The 20,468-nt window shown below is 44.0% G+C and overlaps 1 protein-coding gene across 6 annotated transcripts in view; it reads right to left on the bottom strand.

Annotated features, from left to right (window-relative positions):
- The window catches only part of LOC117741087 (rap1 GTPase-activating protein 2-like), a 71,235-nt gene that overhangs the window by 43,447 nt on the left and 7,320 nt on the right, over window positions 1-20,468 (bottom strand). For 5 of the 6 annotated variants that reach the window (XM_034547795.1, XM_034547796.1, XM_034547798.1 and 2 more), the window contains exons 1-2: window positions 18,939-19,054; window positions 16,558-16,593 (exon numbers count right to left, since the gene is read on the bottom strand). In XM_034547795.1, the coding sequence (XP_034403686.1) occupies window positions 16,558-16,593; window positions 18,939-18,982 (80 nt within the window). In that variant the 5' untranslated portion in view covers window positions 18,983-19,054. Of the gene's footprint in view, window positions 1-16,557; window positions 16,594-18,938; window positions 19,055-20,468 lie in introns of those variants that run through there. The other variant, XM_034547797.1, reaches the window with a different exon arrangement.

Raw genomic sequence — 20,468 nt, 5'->3', positions numbered from 1 at the left:
GACCGGCTGGAGAACACCGTGGAGCGTTTAGCAGATATCCTATCGAAGGAGTTGGTGGAGACCAAAATAGAGCTAACAGAGAGTGAATATTGGACTGTGTAATGTAGCCAGAAGCAGGACTCTCTATCTTTTAGATATGTATACGGGCTCCTGTTTCCTTTGCTTCCATGACACTCTGTCACCGTCCTCGAAGCTGGACTATGAGTTCTTACACAGAGAAGAAAAACACTTCTTAGACAATGAAATCAAGGAGATCTCTCTAAGTCTATTCACTATTGATCAAGGTCTTGACAAAGCTGTTAAAACATTCAACATGTTGCCCTTCAAGGTTTCATATCTTACCTCTTTTTCTTTTGAATCAAATCTAACTAATATACTGTAAATTCAAGCACATAAAAATCTTGCGAAGGAGAAAACTACAAATATTCCACTTTCACGTCTCGATGGGGAGAGAGTGTTTGATAATGAATGATGTTGGCTGGGATGTAACTAACATCATGTGATACATATTATAGGCTCTACTCCATGCTTGATGTCAATTTAGCCCTAAAAAGCACAGATTGTATCGGAGACATTCACAAAATCTCTCAAATTTGGAGGAAAGAAGAACGTCTATTATTTACGAGGGGGTGAAACAACAGTGGGCTCTACGTTGCTTTGCTTCGCGCACTACGAGTGGCGCTTTCTTTGTGTGGCCCTTTAATAAACAATCGCATGTCACTTGACTCCCCGGGGATGGGCGGTAGAAATATGGCATTCATCAGGAGCTGGTGCCAAGTCTTACCTCGTCACACGTTGAACCGAAATAATGAATAGGATGAAACGATGAATTCAGCCGTCTCTCCATCCTGCGTCGAGTCTGTGTTTCTCCGTTTCTCTCTGACCACAATCAGCAGTGTTTATGCCTGTTTTCTTTACCCAGCAGCCTTCTCATCTGCTCTCTGTGTCTTTTCCTCCTCCATACTCTGGCAGAATTTCAGGACACACAGGACAAACCTGCTAACAGCCATTTCATTTCTTGTATTTCTGCCCTTCTATTGCTTATTAATTCTGTGTCCCTTGATGCACCCGCCTGCCTCAGTCTCCAAACTATTGTAAACCCCTCCAAAGCCTCAATCACTGAGTCCCGTTATCCTACATGCAAACACGCAGGAGAGATGGAGGAGTTTGTGTGTGTGTGTGTGTGTGTGACTGTACATGTTGAGCCAGGGGCCTTGCTGAGTCGGCCAAACAAGACACCATGTGTTTGTCAAGAGGCGACAGATGGAGAAGAAGGAGAGGGACAGAGTGTGTGGTGTGTGACGGTCAACACACACACACACACACATGCATGCATATGCATGTGCACACACAGGGTCAGCCTTAAAGAGATTAAGTGACAGATAGAACATGAGCTCATTAAAACTCAGCTGTGTGATCGCGGTTTCACTCTGTACTGAAGCTAAAGATACATCTGTGCCTCATATGTCTGAGTCTGGAACATGAAGTCATCAAACTGTAAGCTAGAACAGCACAAAACTGAACTGTTTTCATGAAGTGAAAATCATATAACGTTCCAAAAAAAGATCCGCTTGAAGCAGCAATTGGACAAAAGATCCAATACTGTGAGACGGGGATCAGGGAGGAGCACGTTGGTCTCAAGATGTCACCGGACGACGCGGCGCGCAGTCGAGATGGTTTCACCCTCGAGTGTGAAAAGGTCGTCATTCTGCACATCAGACGATGCCGCTGACATTTTGACACATATCAGCAAAACATATCGAAAGAAGGTTTTTACGCCATGTTGAGGTGGAAAAGTTGACTGAAGTAAATAAAATGCGATGAAGTGCAATGAAAACTGAATTAGCGTACGAATTATGACACATACAGTATGAAGAATATATATATATATATATATAAATAAATATCCACAGGCTTCCTCCCTTTGAAGAAACAAAACATCAGACCCGTGAGGAGCGATGAGGGGACCGCAACCTTCCCCCAAATTAATACATAAAGCACATATTTCTCGCATTGTCTTTTGCTGCTTTCGTTTAAAGTGTGTGCTAAAGTCGAATGGAGAGCTGAATGTTATTTATATTATAAGTGACACATGTGCTTTTCCTTAAAATTGGGTTAAAATTGTTTAGCTTTGTTGTTGTCGTGGCTGCCGGCTCCTTTGTTTTTATGTCACCTTCTGCTGAAAAAAAGGTAACATGCATCAGCCACCTGGCGTATTAAGCAATAACTGTAAAAAGCTTTTATCAACAGAGCAGAAGATTGATCACAGCTGTTGTAGTCCAATGGGAAATAGACCGTAGCAGAGGTAATTAATATATTATTGTTGCGTTATTACGTTCATTTGAGCTCGAGCGCCTCAAGTGACTCATTAAAATTGCAGTGCTCGAGAGTGGAAGGCACGCCTTCGTATGATGGTGACTTGGTGTGATGATTTCCTCTTCCGGCTGAACATTCACATGCTCCCCACATGTTTTGTGGGGAGCAAACATCACGAGGGACAAGTCCATGTCGACATGGAGGGCCGCCAGTGTTGTTAGCGCCATTCGTCTTGGTCGCCGCGGACCAGATAGAGGCGGGATGGTCGGCACCGCCGAGCGCTCTCAGAGTTTGTTTGATGACCGCCGTGTTCACTGGAGCTCGGATGCCCTTCCTTGAGTGATGATGGCAGTAAACACAGACGCACAAACACACACACAATGCTGAGGAGCTGCAACGCGGGGACACACACACACACACACACACACAGACACACACTGGCTACTTTTCCTGGGAAATAAGGGCGATAAACTAAATAGGAAATAGTGATATAAATGTCTTTGGGGACTGTGTGTGTGTGGGAGTGTGTGTCAAAAAAGTACCAATTGGACCGGGGAGCAGTTCTGTGAGATTCAGAGCAGAACGGAGGAGCAGAGAACACAGACAACACAACACACACACACACACACACAAAACACACAATACACACACACAACACACACAGACACACACAGACGACAGCCCAGACAGCCATTACGAACTGCTCTCTTGGCCCGAGAGCGTACAAAGTGGTGTCTGATGGATGATCCATCACAGGACTATTGGTGTCTGGGCTCCGGATCGGCTGTGACTCAGACAGCCGGCGTGCAGAATTCATACAAAACAGAGCTGCGAGATGACGGATTCATTATCAATTAATCCATATAATGGTCACGGTCACTGCAGTGACGACAAGGTCACAGAAATGGAACATAATCGATGTCTACAATAACTGGTTGCCATACATGTTACTAAATCTTTAACTAAACTATCACTTCTTCAATGTCAGAGTCCTACATGAACACTTGTATTTCTGCCACATTTCGCAGGTCAAATTTCTGCATCTCTGTTTTAAATTGTGCTTTTCTTCCTGGGTTTTAAGCAGACTGTGCTCAACTGGAAAGTGTCAATGCACCAATCAGAGTTGAGCCACGCATCGAACTGTGATAATGGAAATTAAATGAAAGGGAAATTATGACAATAATTTTTCTGCCGCAGGAAAAAGCCAACAGAACTGAAATCAATGCCCAATTGACCCCAAACCTCATCATGCAGTCACCCGTCTCTTCTTGGTAAATCACTGATTTGACATAAGTGAATCAGTAACAGCTGTGTAGTGAAGCACCAGCCCGCACCTGTCCCAGCCTATAAAAAAAACTATCTGAGACTGAGGAGACGGAGGGAAGTTAGGGAGGAGGGAGGGTATTTCTATATCCACCCTTCTGTCCGTCCATTTTCTAGACCACTTATCCTGTTGGGAGTCGTGGGGGGCTGCAGCCTGTCACAGCAGGCGTCAAGGGAGAGGCCCAGCACGCCGTGCAGAGGTCGCCAGTCTGACACGGGGCGAGGAGAGGAGGTCATTTTTCTGATCGTTAGAAAACCATTTATGAATTACAACTTTGAATCCTGCGACAAAAGGCGTTGGCTCTCTGCAGACATTTTAGGAGATACGCTCCTCTTCTCTCTCGCCCAGGAGTTAGAGGATAAAATGTACATCGCGCTCATGTATTTACAGTAAATATGTAGCTGGAGCCAGCCGCCGGTTAGCTTAGCTTAGCACAAAGACTGGAAACAGCAGGAAGAGCTCACCTGACTCTGTCCTAATGGAAACTCACTAATTAGCATACTTATTTAGTTGTTTTTGTATTGATTAAACAAACAAAATATGGAGGTGTAAAAACTGCAATATGCTGTTTTTTTAAGTTTGATCTAACTCGCAAGATGAAGCTCCTGAAAAAGAGGTAGAAGTAATCTAAAGAGACGAGGATGATGCAAGCAGACAAAATAACGATGAAAAAAAAGAAAAAAAGAAAAGTATGCAAACAAGTAAAGAAGTGAGATTGACAAAGAAGCAAAGAGACGAGCAGAAGACGGAGAGAAGAATGCAAGTGAGAGATCACAGGCAAGAGTAGGAGCAGAGAAATGGGATGATGAGTGATGCAGGGCGATGATTAATAGGAGATATATCTCTTCCTTTTGTGAGCGATGATTACAGTGTCAAATCACAGACCGTCCTTTGTTAATCACCAAGCACATTGGCCTTGACTACCTCACCCCCCCCCCACACACAATCCCCCCACACACACACACTCAGTGCTGTCATTGTACCGCCACAGAAATGTCATCAGACAATTATTTTTCACACACTCCGGGCTATTTGCAGCAGGATTGTTTATCTCTGCTTGTGATGGGTAGGCAAATTGGCATTGGGCCATAATTTGTGTCTCTTTCTCTCTCTGTGCACGTATATCGGTACTTAGGCTTTTGCAATTTTTATCACACGATTGTGGAAATCGCTGCAAATGGATTTCTGACGGGTTTAAAACACGAGCCGACAAGAGAAGCTTTTCACATCGGCACCAGTTTTCTTTTTTTCTTCTTTTGTTATATAGATGCAGTTTCATTCTTTCAATCCAGGTTCTCATTTACTTCATGTGAACCAGTGTTTCTCCTTCTCCTGTGACCCTTTATGTTCTTTCTCCTTCGTTTATGTATGACATAAATCAGTTAAAGCCAAGCAAATCAATTTCCTGCTTTCTTAGTTTGTTTTGGTTGGCGAAGATGATGACTTACAGCTGGAAATACACGCACACACACACACACACACACACACACACAGACATTTATAATACACAGAGGGAATTGAAATATAGAAGGCATGGGGAAGAATAGAAATAACTCATTACATTACTATAGGAGGAAATGTGAGGAGATGGTTACCACCATCATCTTATCAAAACGCGGATCATAGATTAAATTGTGTTTTGTGGAAGTTTTGCGAGCCTCAGCCCGGGATTTGATTTTGTAGTGACCGGGGTGTAAATTGGCGTGCTCTATCACCACAAGCCGTAACCATTTTAGCAACAGTGTGCGGGGTCGAGCAGGCGAGGACAAGCTGAGGCCGTATCTGCAGGTTGCTCATATGGAGATGAATTATTCCTTTGAAAGCAAATTGGGTTTGAGCTCAGCTCTGCCGGAGCGAGACAGTGCCTTGTTCTCTGCCTCTGATGTATGTGCAAAATGGACGCACCGAGAGAGAAAGTGTGTGTGCGCGTGCCCTTATGTGTGTGTATGCATATGAAACACAGGGATGAACGGGCGCCAAATGCTTCAATATAGATTTTTCCTTTATGTCCACTTATGACCCGGGAATAAGAGCAACGTGCGCCAATAAGAACAGCGATGTCTGCCCTGAGACTGAGGAAGAAAAAGATGCATTCAGAGGGGAGAGGAGAATAAAAGAGAGGATATTCTCTGAGCGAGAGGATCGGACGAGAGCGTCACAGCTCCGCCGTCCGCCAACTGCTTTCATGTGGATGTTTGAAGATGACCTCACGGGGTCACAGAGAAGCCACACATGCGTGCATTCACTCTCTTTCTCACACTTTTATCGACCGAGGTCAACCTTTACAAGGGAGCAGCAGACAGGGAAAAAAAAGGATTTTCCTTCATAACCCCTCGTCCTTTCTCCCCCCCAAGAGAGAATCCATCACTTGTTCTATACCTTCACCCCTCACCCCTCCTCCCTTCTTCTTCTTTTTTTGTTGTTTCTCTCCCATGTCCACCCATGCTCTCTCTTTTTATGTGTTAAGAGCATCTCTGCTGTGTGGGGTGGACAGCAGTGCCAGAAAGGAAAGGAGGAAGAGAGGTCTGATTTTCTCCTCGTCTAATCTCAGCAAAGGATCCCTGTCCACTGCTCTATTATTGTCTCCTTTCTCTCCTCCATCACCCCTGATCCTTCTGTCTCTCCTCCAAACCATACAAAGTCTCCCTCCCTCCGTCCCCTCACTCATTCTTTCTTATTTTCGGCACTCTCTCCACAACATCACCCTCCTTTCTTTGGGACGCGAAAAGGAGACGGGCTGTAATTTGCCGCCAGCTTACGTCAAGTGTTTGTGTACGGAACCGCAAAAAAGCAGCTGAGCGTACCTTGCAACATCCTCCGAAGTTGGTTTCCCACGGCAACACTGCCAAGCCTGGTGCATTTTGACACAGCGGTGATTAATGAGACGGAGAAGAGACGCGCATAACAAGCACCGAGATCAGTTGTTAAGTAGCGGGACACAATAAATGAAGGTGTTATTGCATTCCCCAATGACGGTATATTATCATCCTGCATTTTTTTTAACATTAGCAACTGATGATATAGTTGCCAATAAAAAAAAGGACGTGCAACTTCTGCTCCCTAAATATCAGATTGCTAAAATAAAACATTTCCCAATTCGACGTCCCCCTAAATAGTCATCGCTCTCTCAGCTGGGAGGGACGGCAGAAAACTGAAATGTATGGATCAAAACGTTAATTCTTCTGTGTGCTATTTACAGGACAAGACTGTTTTTTTTAATTCTACTTACAAAACTGAATTCCCCATTTTCACTATGAAAATAGGGAATTATATTTTCACAAGTGGATTAATACAGATAATTAATAATGAATACAGATTCGGTGCTCTTGTTCGTATTTGGGACTGCAGGACTTTGTATATGCGATTGACTCAAAATAAACTGCAGTGTGTGTGTGTTCATGGTAACCCAGGGCAACGGGGTGGCTCATTTCAACAAATGCACTCTGGAATAAGCTAAATCAGAACTGTTAATGGGATCAATTCACTCAGACTTTATTTTAAGTATCCTATAAATAATATATTGAGCAATGTAGGCTTTATGTGAGGAGTTTAACAATGAACTCTATAAAGTGTAGGTCAAACTAGAATGCCCCTCCACTGTGATGAATAGAGAACTTTTCCCATCGCAAGCCCACAGCTGACACGTTGCATAAAGTTGTCAGAACGTAACTGCAGGACCAGTTTGCAGAATCTCTCTGCGTATCCTCAAAGAGAGTCAGTGAGGGCGGTGGAGATGAAGACGTTCCACAGACCGAGAACCGGCACATCCTCTGATCCTCTCACCTCCCGCCCGTCTCACCTCCTGCCCGTCTCACCTCCTACGTCCCCCGTGGATACGGGGAGGCGCATGCGGGCGGGTAGGACGAGCGTGCCATTGAGCGCGCTGTTTACACGTTCTCCACAGCTTGCCACTCAGGGAGCCCTCTGCCTCTAAATAGGTGAGGGTCTGTTTTATGAGCCCTTAACAGCCAGCACTCAGGCCAGATGGTGCGCTTATCAGCTACTCTGTGTGTCCGTGTGGTGCGTGTGTGTGTGTGTGTGTGTGTGTGCGTGCGCATGTGTGTGCGTGCATGTGTGGTGTGTGTGTGTGTGTGTGCCAGAAGGCAAGAAGTAAATATTTGTCAAAAGCTAAGAGGCAGCTGGTTGTCTGGGGGACTTTAGAGTAACAAGACTCTCTCTTAACAAGCAGAGCACACCCACACACACACACACAGTGTGACACTGGTGTCAACACAAAGTGAAAAGCAGAGATCTTGTTTTATGGAGTTTTTATGTTTCTATGTTGGGGAAAATGGCCGCTGATCGACAGACAAGCTGGGAATAAAGTTTCCAGATTTTACGAGGCCAAAAGGGGAATAAGAAACGGAGGCTACGAAATTACATAAAAGCAACAAACACCACATGTCAGATGGGGAAACATCGGCTCCATGGTGTCGTCGGCCAGATTAAAAGGAACAGTCACACGTTTTGGGGAACCGGCTTTGTTTACCGGTTTTATCTTTCTGCACACGGTGGAGAAATCTGATCAGATGAGATGTGTTTGGGCCGTTCATCGATCGAAGAATGAACAGGGACGACTCTGAAGTGGGTCGCATACATGCTTGATTAGATGAATGGACTTTATGTGAAGGAGGTGGCTTATAATCACCGAGGGACAGATAATATCGCCTGACTCTGCAGTTTTACAGCTTCTTTCAGCTCATTGTTTAGCTTTTACGACCTCCATCTTTGTTGTTCTGGTTCATACCCCCCCCCCCCCCGCTCTCATAGCGCTGTCTCTAACCGATCAATAGAGCTTGTGTACGCCACCTGCAGCGACGAGCTGCTGAACATTTAGCTGCTCACGAGCAAAATGTTTGGTTGGTAGAGATCAAAACAGAGCTCAAGAGTGAATATTTGAATTGAATCAGTAGGCGGCCAGAAACGCGACTCTAAATGAATGCTAATGTTGCTATGTATCTGTTCTCTGTGTAAATAACCAACTGTTTGCTAGCGAGTGCACCGCCTCCATCTCTTCTCTGTGTACAAAGAGATAACATTGACAGCTTCTTATGCAACTTTGGGTGAGACAGAAGACGCTCAGGATGGAGAGCTCATTTCGCCTGAGCGTAGCAAATGTAAAAAAGGGAAGGAAAATTCAATTATTGTTAATTGTTGACAAAAGTCAAAACATAGCACTTGTCTTTAAACCCTGAGCGCAGTACCAGTTGCATCAGATTGAACCTTGTTCTAAAGAGGAGCTGCTGTGCAGCAACAGCCGCCTGATCACCGTTTAATGAAGCTGTCGCTCCTCTTCATATCTATGCACCTTTATTAAGGCATCGTGTTCCTTTAATTAAAGAACGCATGTTGATGAATGAAATAACAATCAGCAAAGAGCTCAAAGTACTAAAGGTGTCTCATGCCCACATGTTCCTTATGAAACACACACACACACACACACACACAATGGTCGTGTCTATAGCACTGTGGTCGCTATGGGCAACCCCTAGCGAGTCAGATTATCTCTCCCCCAGTCATGTTTTGGTGCACTGGCGACAGAGTCATGGCCGCTAGGCGAGGCAACCAGGGCCCATCACCATGGTAATGAACCATATTCCACCATCCCTTAGGTGATCATCAGTTCTCGTTGCCACGGCAACAGCCTTGGCTCCCTATAGGCCGCAATACACAGTAAGGCTGAAAAGCTACGGTGCACTTGTTGTGCAATGGTAACCTAAAAAAAAAAAAAAACACCTCCTGGGTTTGAAGTGGAGGACGTCTAAGTGGAGGACGTGGGTGGTGCAGAAATGCGGCTTGTTTTTTCAACTGTGTTCATGTGCATTATAATACATTTTTGAACGGTCAAGACACAGGCAGAATTCAAATAAACCATGAAAAAGGATACCTTATAATAGTTCAACCAGTACATGCTGAGTAAATTGGCTTTGCAATGAACACCAGTCGTGTGGAGCTGTTCCCCAGTGCAGCTTCAACAGGTAGAGCGCTAACAGGTGGCTCAGAGCTCAACACTGATTTAACATGCATGAAAATAGAGGAATTGCTCACTCTAGTGTTCATTTCTCTTCACTTCCGGCTGCATTCATCACGGCGCACCGGATTTTTGCCTCTGAGAGGCGCTTGAGACGTGCCGTGAGCTCCCTCTTGTGGTCACAACGGGAATAGGTGAGAATGTGTCTGTCCACACACGGACTGATTGGTGCAGGTGTGTTTGTGCAAGAGAAAAGTACAATAAGTAAATCAATGATAAAAAGTGTTGAACTCAACTAACACAGAAAAAACTTTAAAGCTTTTTTGTTATGAATGTTATGAAAGCCGATATTGCTGCAGTGCTACAATGAGCTGTAATCATAAAGTGTATCATTGTTTCCATTTCTTTTAAACATAAAATATCAAATATTGAAGTATTTCATCTATCGAATGATGCTCTATAGCTGTGTTGGAGGATCAGAGGAAGTGCAACATCCTCTCCTGAGCTCTCGAGGATGGGTGGAGTTCCACCACTTCCCCCATCGTACTGCAACAAAATATCACCGCAACTTTACGGTTTTGGTTTCACTACCTATTTCCCACACACTCAGATGGGGAGGGAAATAAAACTCAAACAGTCCAGTACGGTTGTATTGTTTGGAAAAAAAAATAGTGAACTGAAACCGACTGGGAGCAAGAGCCTTCAGTTATCAAGCTCCTCTTTTATGGAACCAGCTTCCACTTTCAGTCCGGGAGGCAGACACAGTCACCTCATCCAAGAATAGACTTAAGACTTTCCTGTTTGATAGTGCTTATAGTTAGGGCTGAATCAGGTTTGCCCTGGTCGAGCCCCTTGATATGCTGCTATAGGCTTATAGGCTGCTGGGGGATGTTTTAGGATACACTGAGCACCTATCTCCTCTTCTCTCTCTCCTTATGGATGAATTTACATCTCTCCATTGCACCTTATTAACTCTGCTTCCTCCCCGGAAGTCGTTGTGACTTCACGTCTCATAGGGTCCATTGGACCTGCCGGTGTCTGATGCCTGGTGAGCCGGCCTCCCGCGTTGGCCCTGCTGATGACCCGCCCCCTCCTCTCTACCTCCTTCTGTTTCATGGATTGGAGTTCCATTCATACATTGTCATATTCATGTAATGTGTTTATGTAACCTTGTAATGCTGTTCATTCTGTACACATGACATATATTGCATCTGTCCATCCAGGGAGGGGGATCCTCCTCTGTTGCTCTCCTGAAGGTTTCTTCCCCTTTTTTCCCTGTCAAAGGTTATTTTTGGGGAGTTTTTCCTGATCCGATGTGAGGTCAAAGGTCAGGGATGTCGTATGTGTACAGATTGTAAAGCCCTCTGAGGCAAATTTGTAATTTGTGATATTGGGCTGTACAAAATAAACTGAATTGAATTTAATTGAAACCTTGCGACGAGGAGTGAGTTAATTCAACTGGCGTTTGTGGTCAAATTGAATCCTGGTTCCCACATTTAGCCCAAGCTGAGTATCATTCTGTCCTCTGCTCCTGACCCCTCCTCCCTCTCTCGGCTTATAATAGGTTAGGTAACAGACTATAACTGTGTACACTACATCAACAACTGCTTCCATTAAGCAAAACACAATAAAGCTGACAGATCATTACAGCCGCGTTGAACCTCCTTCTGACTAATCATTGCTCCTTCTTCTTCTTCTCTACGGCGCAAAAGCCTTGAGCTTTAATAAGCCATAAAGTAAATATGATAGCAGCAGACATTTATTCCCGTGTTTGTCCATCGGCCCCCATGCAATATAAAAAAAGGTGTGCCAGAAGATAAAAGTAAATGCCAGGCTCCAGAAATAGCAGCAGCCCTTTCGCTCTTTTCCGTGATGGAGACAGATAACATTCACACCTGGCCACGAAAAACTATGACTAGACAACGATAAGGGGAGGCGACGTCTGCAGGAAGAAGGCACCTCCTCTTATATGGCTCTTCAAGTATGTAAAATATATGATATAGATATATATATATTGTATATATATAAAAAGTAGAAGAGCCATATAAGAGGAGGTATATATATATATATCTTTCATATTTTCTTAGAAGTCTATTTCCGCCAGTGCCAATCTCTTCCTGATTGTTCAATCTCTTCCTCATTCCAGTCACTCATCCTGCCTGTCCAGCCACACACCAATCCAGCTCAGGTGGACAATAATAAATAATAAAAAGGGATCTTAAGTCCAATGCTACATGAGACTACACAGATCAGCACCACCGATCGAGGAGCTGGCGGAGGCTGCAACGCTGCCCTTGAGAAGCAGAGAGGAGAACGCCACAGGCGCCCGTGGAGCCACATCACCGCGACCGAGAGCCGCCGCGTGTCGCTCTCAGGTGTTTGAGGTTGGCCGCAGCCGGGAGGAGAGAGGAAGACCAACGAGGACGGTTTGAGGAGGATGGGAATAAATCACGGGGCGTATCGTTTGTCGAATTAGAAGCAGCTGGCCGCAGACGAGCTCTCTCCGTCTCTCGCTCACAGACAGTTGGACTGATTGAAACATCTAGCCATCTGTGGTTTGAGCCTGAAAACTAAATACTTAAGTAATTTGTTTTGGTACTTGCATTGTGGAAATGTACCTAAAGCCCTGCTACAGCATGTGAATGAAACAAGACAGAAGGACATTGCGCTCCGCGGGACACCAGCAGCTCTTACAAGACTAACTGGGAACCAGTGACACACAGAAACACCATCCCACCTTTTTCTTTTCCACTCTGCTCTTAGCATGCTGCCATGTTCTATTTGGCTTTAGTAAGTTATTCTTACTCAAGCACGTTTCCTTTCCTCTGTGTTTATGTATTTCTCTAGATCCCAATGGTCCACTGTAACACCAACAGCAGCTCCACAGGATCCACACACACACACACGGATTTAAAATATGTTACAAAAAAGATAGCTCTGCATCATATCACCACCTCTTGTGGAGAATTGCGATACGCAATAAATCAATCCTTGATCCCAAATAAATCGGGGCAGATCGCTTTCCCCATTACTTTCACCTCTTACGAGAGCAAGTCATTTACATAATGAAATACAACCTGAGCATTTTATTAAAACGTGCACTGCAACTCAAAGGTTAAAGACACAAAATGATAAACTGCTGGCTTGTAACAACTCAGGAAGTGATAAGAGGATTTAAAAACAATACATAATAAGAAAACTACAGTAATCAAGCAATTTATAAGTATGCAGACTGTGTAAAAATACACAGAAGACAGACGGCCGTGACTCACCACAGTTTGCGGGGCATCGTCGCTTTGATAAGAAGCCAGGTCAGGTGCAACCTCTCTCTCTCTCTCTCTCTCTATCTATCTATCTATCTATCTCTCTCTCTCGCTCTCTCCCTCTGTGTGTTTCATCCGGTCTCTCCTCTATTATCCCTGTCGGTCCACTTGTAATATTCATTCACCCTCACCACCTCTTCAAGACAAAACCCATAAACAGATGCATGTGTTTGCTCAAACACACACACACACACACAGGTTTGATTATGCGGATATTAATGAGGTGCTGTGTGTACGGAGATCTCTTTGTAGCGAGCAGGAGCAGAGGAACACTGGGGATTAATGACACAGGGGAGAGGGGAGAAAGTGGGAGGGAAAAGGGAGACGACAACAACGTAAAGTCTTCACATCTGCAGCCACAGACTTTGAGCTGTGCCATCCATCGGATGTGTTTGTCATCTTGGCCTTTTATTACACTTCTCCCTTTTTTCCCCCCGGCTTTATTCTCCTATATATATTTCTCCTTTTGCAATTTCTGGTCCAGCTACCAGCTACAGAATCAATAGAGTAAGCTTATAGTCATACACTAGAAGCATGACAAGCTGTGAGTCATGCCTGCTGTCACTCAAAATGGCAGCGTTTTTAATGGTTTTTCCGCTATATTCAAAACAATTTTAGAAATCCCCTGTTGCATGTCAAGCTTCCACACAGCAGATGATAAACTCACTTCTCAATCTTTCCATCATCCCGATTCAAATGGTAGACAAACTATAAATGTCTTTTGATGTAGTTGTGTTGTGGCGTATAATGTATTCATACGCCGATGTATTTATGTGGGTCTCTGTACCAGGGCTGAAAGAAGCTTGGAAGTGATTATCTGTTTGCTGCGATCAAAACAAAGACTTTTTCTGGAAGTCTGCAAACATGAGTTGTCGGCCAGGACATCTTTTTGAATTTAAAAATTGTATTTTGAAACACAAATAGTTGCTTTTAACAAATAAAGCACCTCCCATTCTGCGATTTTTTTGATACGACATTGATCAATTAGGTAGACGTCTGTATGCTGCGACAACAAATTACATTGACAAAAGAATCAACAAAAATATATATATACCCATCTATCCTATTAATACTTTCAATTCTGCAGTGCCGTCTCGGTTCCTCACTTTCTTAACTCAAAAGGTGCTTGTCTGTGCACTGTTTCCTTACATCTAACACCTGGATCAAACTCAAACACTCACACACACACACACACACACACACACGCACACACACACACACACACAGAGACAAATTGGTGCTATTCAGTGTCTAGGCAGACCGGTGGCTCAAGCAGGAGTCACGACTCACTGATTCATATTCAGAGCCACTCCAGGGCAGACGGTCTAATGACACCTGGCCAGGGACCGAGGGAGACATTGATGTGTGTGTGTGTGTGTGTGTGTGAGAACACTGTAGATAACCGACATGACCTATTTTGTATGACTTGTTTTAGCTGTACGTGTGAAACAACACGGCATCGCTCAGTGGGTTATCATTGTGGCGTTTGGAGTCTCATATTCACGTTGTATAGATTATTAAACAGGCATATATTAAAAAAGACACTTGCGTATAGAAACCTCATGGTAACTGTTCTCAGAAAACCTTTTACAGCCTCAAAATACGTCTGAAACGTGCCCTTAGTCTCCATATATTATTAGTTATTGTAAAAAATACATTCACTTCTTTTCTTAAAGATTAAAGCAAACTTGCCATTTGTGATGATCTGCCACATGCTTGGTGCTTATTTACCTCAGAATGAAAGATTCTGGATCTCTGGTGTATAAAGTATGTTCAACCACATTGCAAAAATATTCTCTCTTATCATGTAATAATTTTCAAATTATGTTTTTTTTCTAACTAACTAACAAGGTCAAGGATTTCACTTATTATAAGTGTCTGACAAGCATTATGAAAAATCTCGCGAGGCGATTTTGACATCTTTGAATTCGATGGCTGCCCGTATTTATGTAAAGATGAAGAGATGATACAAATTAAAGAGGAGGGTGAACCAGCTGCTGGAAGACTGACTGGGTGTTGTTCCTGTGGTGCTGTGACCTGATGCGCCACAGAGGAAGAATGCTGTTCTGGGACCTGTTGTTCTCCCTCGATACTGGACTGATTAAAAAACATGTTGTCCCTATTAGAGGCAAGGTAAAACATTACCAGATTAATTTAGTCTAATTAATCTTGATTGAAGTGCTTTGTTGTTGTGGTAGACACAGATACTCATTTCTGGAAGAGTCTAGAAACAAGTGGAAAATATCCTTTTCTGTGTTACTTTTAAGACTCCATCCAGAGGACTCCCATCGGCTCTCTGAAGACAATTCACCCCCTGAGGGCAGCGGCTAGTATTTCTTAGCTTCAGTGTAGCCATCGGCTGTCCAGTGTCACCGTTTACACTCCAATGAGCAACTTGTGATGTGAAAATGGAGTTAAGACACGACTACAATCTGATTGTTTAGAAGCTAATTTTAGGCTATTAAAAAATCATCCTCAGACAACAGCCGAAAGAGCATTTTGGGCAATGCATTCGGCCTCTTTCGCTCTGCACCTGGTCTGTTTACCTACATGCAACCAAAGCCTGCAGGTGATTGGCCAATACTACTCAGACAACAAATGGATTAAAGTACCAGAATCCTGTTCCGATGTCGACTGATGTCCGTTTAAAGATATTTAAGTCTGGACTACAGTCTCTAAAATCCTCTGGCAGACTTTCGACAGGTGTCACCACGATGTGGACGACTTGAGGCAAAGGGAGCAGGAGAGAGCGAGGAAGACCGAACACGAGGCAACACAAACGGTCTCAACGTGTTTGTTCAGAGATTAAATGTCAGTGTAACGGACTCCAAAGTAAGTGAGACACAATCTAAATACACACACACACACACACACACACACACACACACACACACACACACACACACACACACACACACACACACGGACACACACAGAGAAGCCCTTCACCTCCCATCACCACGGCAACCTCCATCTGCAGGGCGAGCCGGTGTCTCACACATCCTCAGGGGCAACACGAGGCAGCTTACTACAGATCACATGGGTTGAGATTTGCATATGGACAGGTTTGGGACAGAATTGCCCCTTTCAATATTTAAGCGATATATCGTTTTGCTTTATCTTTGGAGTGAGCCGAAGAAAGAGGGAGGAGCAGAATGGCTTGTTGGCCAGCGGAGAAATGTGCTTCTGTTGCGGTGACCTTATGCCAGGTACGAGGTCACCAAAGAGCCCACCGTCTGTCTTGCTGCATCGGAATGAACCGCTTGAAAGTGACTAAATGAAACCACGAAGCCACGATAGGAACGCAGAGTTTAACGGAGCAGCAAGGAAGAGGGATTTGAACCACATTCCTGACACGGCGGCACATGCAGGCCAGAGAGGAGTTGACCCGAAGAGGAAAACGACGAAGTGATGAAGCGTTACTCTCAAGTGAATCAGTTGTTGAGCTTTGCAAGAACCTTTTGAGCCAACGCCACAGTCTCAGTGTTCATTTGTGAACCGTCACACACCGGCGCGTCCCGGGAATTTTTTCCATTGTATGGCTTCGCCTCGCTAACCGAGATCGGAATATTAACTATGACTACATTGTAAAGTTAGATTTAAAAAAAAAAAAAGGAACTTACCGTGCTTTTAGCGCAGACAAAGTGGACTTGTCAATCCTGGAGAGAGAGAGAGAGGGAGAGAGAGAGAGAGAGAGAGAGAGATATTATTGATCACGGTACAAATTGCTCAAACGGCTCAATCTAAAAACATGTTTGTTTTTTTACATGAACACCACAAATATTTAAGATGGTGAGGCTTCATGAAGAAGGTCAAAAATAGGTGCTCTTGTTTGCATAAATGATCTGAGGACAGATAGTGGGGAGAGTACAGCCCAGTGCAGAGAACAGAGCACACTTTATGACAGCTCACTTGATTGAACAAGGTTCATCTCTACAAGCTGCTCAGACCGGTTATGAGAAGCCTCCGTGTTTATCAGGGTTTGTCATCAAGCTTCACAACATGCTGTTCGTACTAAAAACACGGAGAGTCAGAGGATGTCAAACTAACAACCTCTCACTTCACAGCTGCCGGTAATGGAGAAGGATCTGTGTGAGGCTTTTGTTTGACGGAAACACATTCAAATATATTGAGGCGTTTCACCTCATTTGCTTGTGCGCGCACGTGTGTGTGTGTGTGTGTGTGTGTGTGTGTGTGTGTGTGTGTGTGTGTGTGTGAGTGTGTGTGTGTGTTCAGCACTCCCACATGCTTCTCTAAAGAAGATGTTATGAAATGATTTCTTTAATCCCATTAATTTGCAGATTAATCCATGCAGAACGATGCCTGATCCAGTTCATGCAAACACACAAACACACAAACACACACACACACACACACACACACACACACACACACACACACACACACACACACACACACACACACACACATACCTAATGCACACCGGTGCACACTATTTTTACTGTACCATCCCCCCGAGCTAGATGTTTTTAGTGTCAATAATAAAATGCTTTACGACAGCGTCAACAGAGGCAAAAAACGCAGCGAGAGAGCCAAGTTATGTTTTACTGACCATGTTATTAACTAGATATTCAAATTTCAAGATTATAAAAGGGCCATATTGAGCAAGAGCTGGTGAATTAGTTAATGCGGCTGGGGCAACTTCTGTAGTCAATACAACAGTCTGCATGATGCATTTTTAAAGACGCACATCGGTCAACTGAAATACAGTTAATTAAGACAATAAACACTTCCCAGTGGATATCTTACACTCCGTTTCTCTCTGATCTTTCATATTGTAACGGCCCTGCAGTTATTTTCTCATGTAAGAGTGAGGAGGAGGACGAGTGCATGTTATTATCCCCTCACAGTGTGCCTGCTTGTCCGTCTTTGCTGCACACAAAATGTAATCCGTTAAAAACCCACGAATTCTTAAAAAAAAATAATCCACTAATCTTGCCCCGCATTGGCTTTCAGTTAAACCTCGGATTCAAAAGCAGCAAAACATCTCCCATTTTAGCCTTCAAGACCATTTCACAAGCTACATTTCTGCCGATGAGTTAAGATAATTTCACATTTTGAGTGCAACTTCCCTTTTTTTTTTTTTTTTACATAATTTTCTAGAAACCAACACTTGTAGTTCCCCAGCATAATTTCATTTTCTTATAAAAAAATAAAAAATAAAAAATGTATGGGTAAATCCCGAAAAACACTGGATTTTACAATTCCCAAACATGCAGTTTAAATCTCAATATACAGCTGTTTTCCCGGGAAGAGGCTGTCAAATTGGTGGGGTGTACAACCGTTTTCCTGAAGAATATCGGACTCTTTTTTGTTTTGTTTGTATGACTAATTACGTGTTCCAGGTTATTCCAGCCTGTCTCAGCCCAGCTGGGAAGGTCAAGAGCTCTGAAGCAGACAACAAGCATGGGAGCCAGCACAAAAACACTCCATCCAAGTGTGTCAGAGCCAAATGGGCTCCCTGGCATCTTCTGACATCCTGTGCTGCATCATGGGAACTCTTAACGGGCCAATGGAGCAGGGGGACATGACTGGGAAGAGCTGCGCCCATATAGTCCCATAACAGGACAGAAGCGGCAGCAACAGACAAAGCAGCCTGTTGATTGTAATCCCTCCGCCTGAACGGAGACGGCACAGAGTGAAACTGTGCATTGTCTCACACACACACACACACACACACACACACACACACACACACACACACACACGACAAAGTGTCAGAAGTGTGACAAAGAGGAGAGGCGTCGGCCCTCCACCCATCCTTCCCTTTTAAAAAAAAGATGACATTTCTGCAACACACACACACACACACACACACACACTCACAACATGCAGCACATACACATTTCAGCATCATGATCTGCACCATTTAAACTCACTGTACAACCATATTCAGGACAATGAGAATGTGCATACACAATGCAGACACACACACACATATACACGCACACATATATTAGCATCCAATGAAAAAGCAACATACCATCCAAATCCACCGAATGACACGCTTCTCCTCCTTCTCAGCATTTTGTCAGACTGAACTTTTCAGCAGGCTCTCTCACTCTCTCTCTCTCTCTCTGTACTGTGTATACTTGCACTTTGTGTCTCCCTCCCTCCCTCCCTCTCTCTCTCTCTCTCGTCTGTCTACGCTCTTGTTTTTACTCCTTCGTTCTCTTCTTTTTTGCAAAACCAGCCGCCCCAGAGTTGTCCTTTTTCCACTTGACCAGTCAACTTCTGTCCTCAAACACTGCTCGCTCTTTGGCTTTCACACACAGTTAAACACACACACAATATGACACATATACAGGTACACTGTCACACACAATTCAGCAGGGGGAGGAGCGAGGTGAGGAGGGGCCACAAGCTCCCGTCTGACCCTCAGTGTTTGTATCACACACACACACACACACACACACACACACACACACACACACACACACAGAGTTGTTCTGCAGATGCAGTAGCCTTTTGACTCTTGAATCATCCCGCAGCCGGGCTCAACATCTGTGGTCTGCCCATATGCCCACATGCCCACATGCCACCACCGGCAAATGAGGTCACTTACTGCGCCGCGTATCCCGTGTAAAAACGTCCTGAATGGGCAAAGATAAAGCAAAGTGTACTGAAATTACAAACACACACACACACCTGATACAGTCTGATACGTAACAATATGTGTGTAGCTTCAAAAGTACTGAGACATAACATCTAATAAAACTTAGGATTCTGTGTTGAGAAGAACTTCTGAAGTGAAACTGGATTAATTTAGAAACACAAGAGTGCAATATTAGACGATTAAAGGAAGTCAGTGAAGTCAAGAGTGCGGTGCACACACACAGAAACCTCCCATGTTGTCCTTCCTGACACCCTTCCTCCTCGATGCAGATTTGACAGGTCTCACTGTCAAGAGTTAACGTTCCCACACTGAAAGAACCCTCATGGTGTACTTTACGACTCAGCAGTTCTTTCTTTTTTTAAAAAAAAACCTATTTCTATATTGAGACTTTGCATCTAATATCTTTAAAATGAATACTTCCAACACAATCTACACAAATCTAAACACATACCAAGGAGGCATGAAGGGATTTCTTAGCAAAGGGTATACAACACATTTAATTATGCAGGAGCTGCATCTGTGCGTCATTTGGTCAAATTCCCAACACGTCAAATGTACAAAAACAAATGCGACATGCAGTGAAACTGGTATTTTGGAGAGTTGTCCAGTTGATTGAGGACCCAGCCTTGAAACCAGCACGACACCGTGACCTCAATTACACGCGCTGTAATTTGGCAAATAACAGGCGCGCGAAACAATAGAATCAATGAAGCTGATAATGTGCCAAGGAGATCCTAGGTTTCCTTTTTTCACGTGAAACCTTAACTCAAATGCCCTTTATTCTCCGAATGGAAGCGTGATTTGATTTACAACCACTTCACATGAAGTAGTCACTGAGAATGAGAAACATTACATGTCAATTGAAACCAAATGAGCACTTCTGAAGCCTGTTAAGAA

Source organism: Cyclopterus lumpus, chromosome 13 (genome assembly GCF_009769545.1).
Source record: "Cyclopterus lumpus isolate fCycLum1 chromosome 13, fCycLum1.pri, whole genome shotgun sequence".
NCBI classification, from domain to species: Eukaryota; Metazoa; Chordata; class Actinopteri; order Perciformes; family Cyclopteridae; genus Cyclopterus; species Cyclopterus lumpus.
This window is presented reverse-complemented; position numbering and strand designations above follow the sequence as displayed.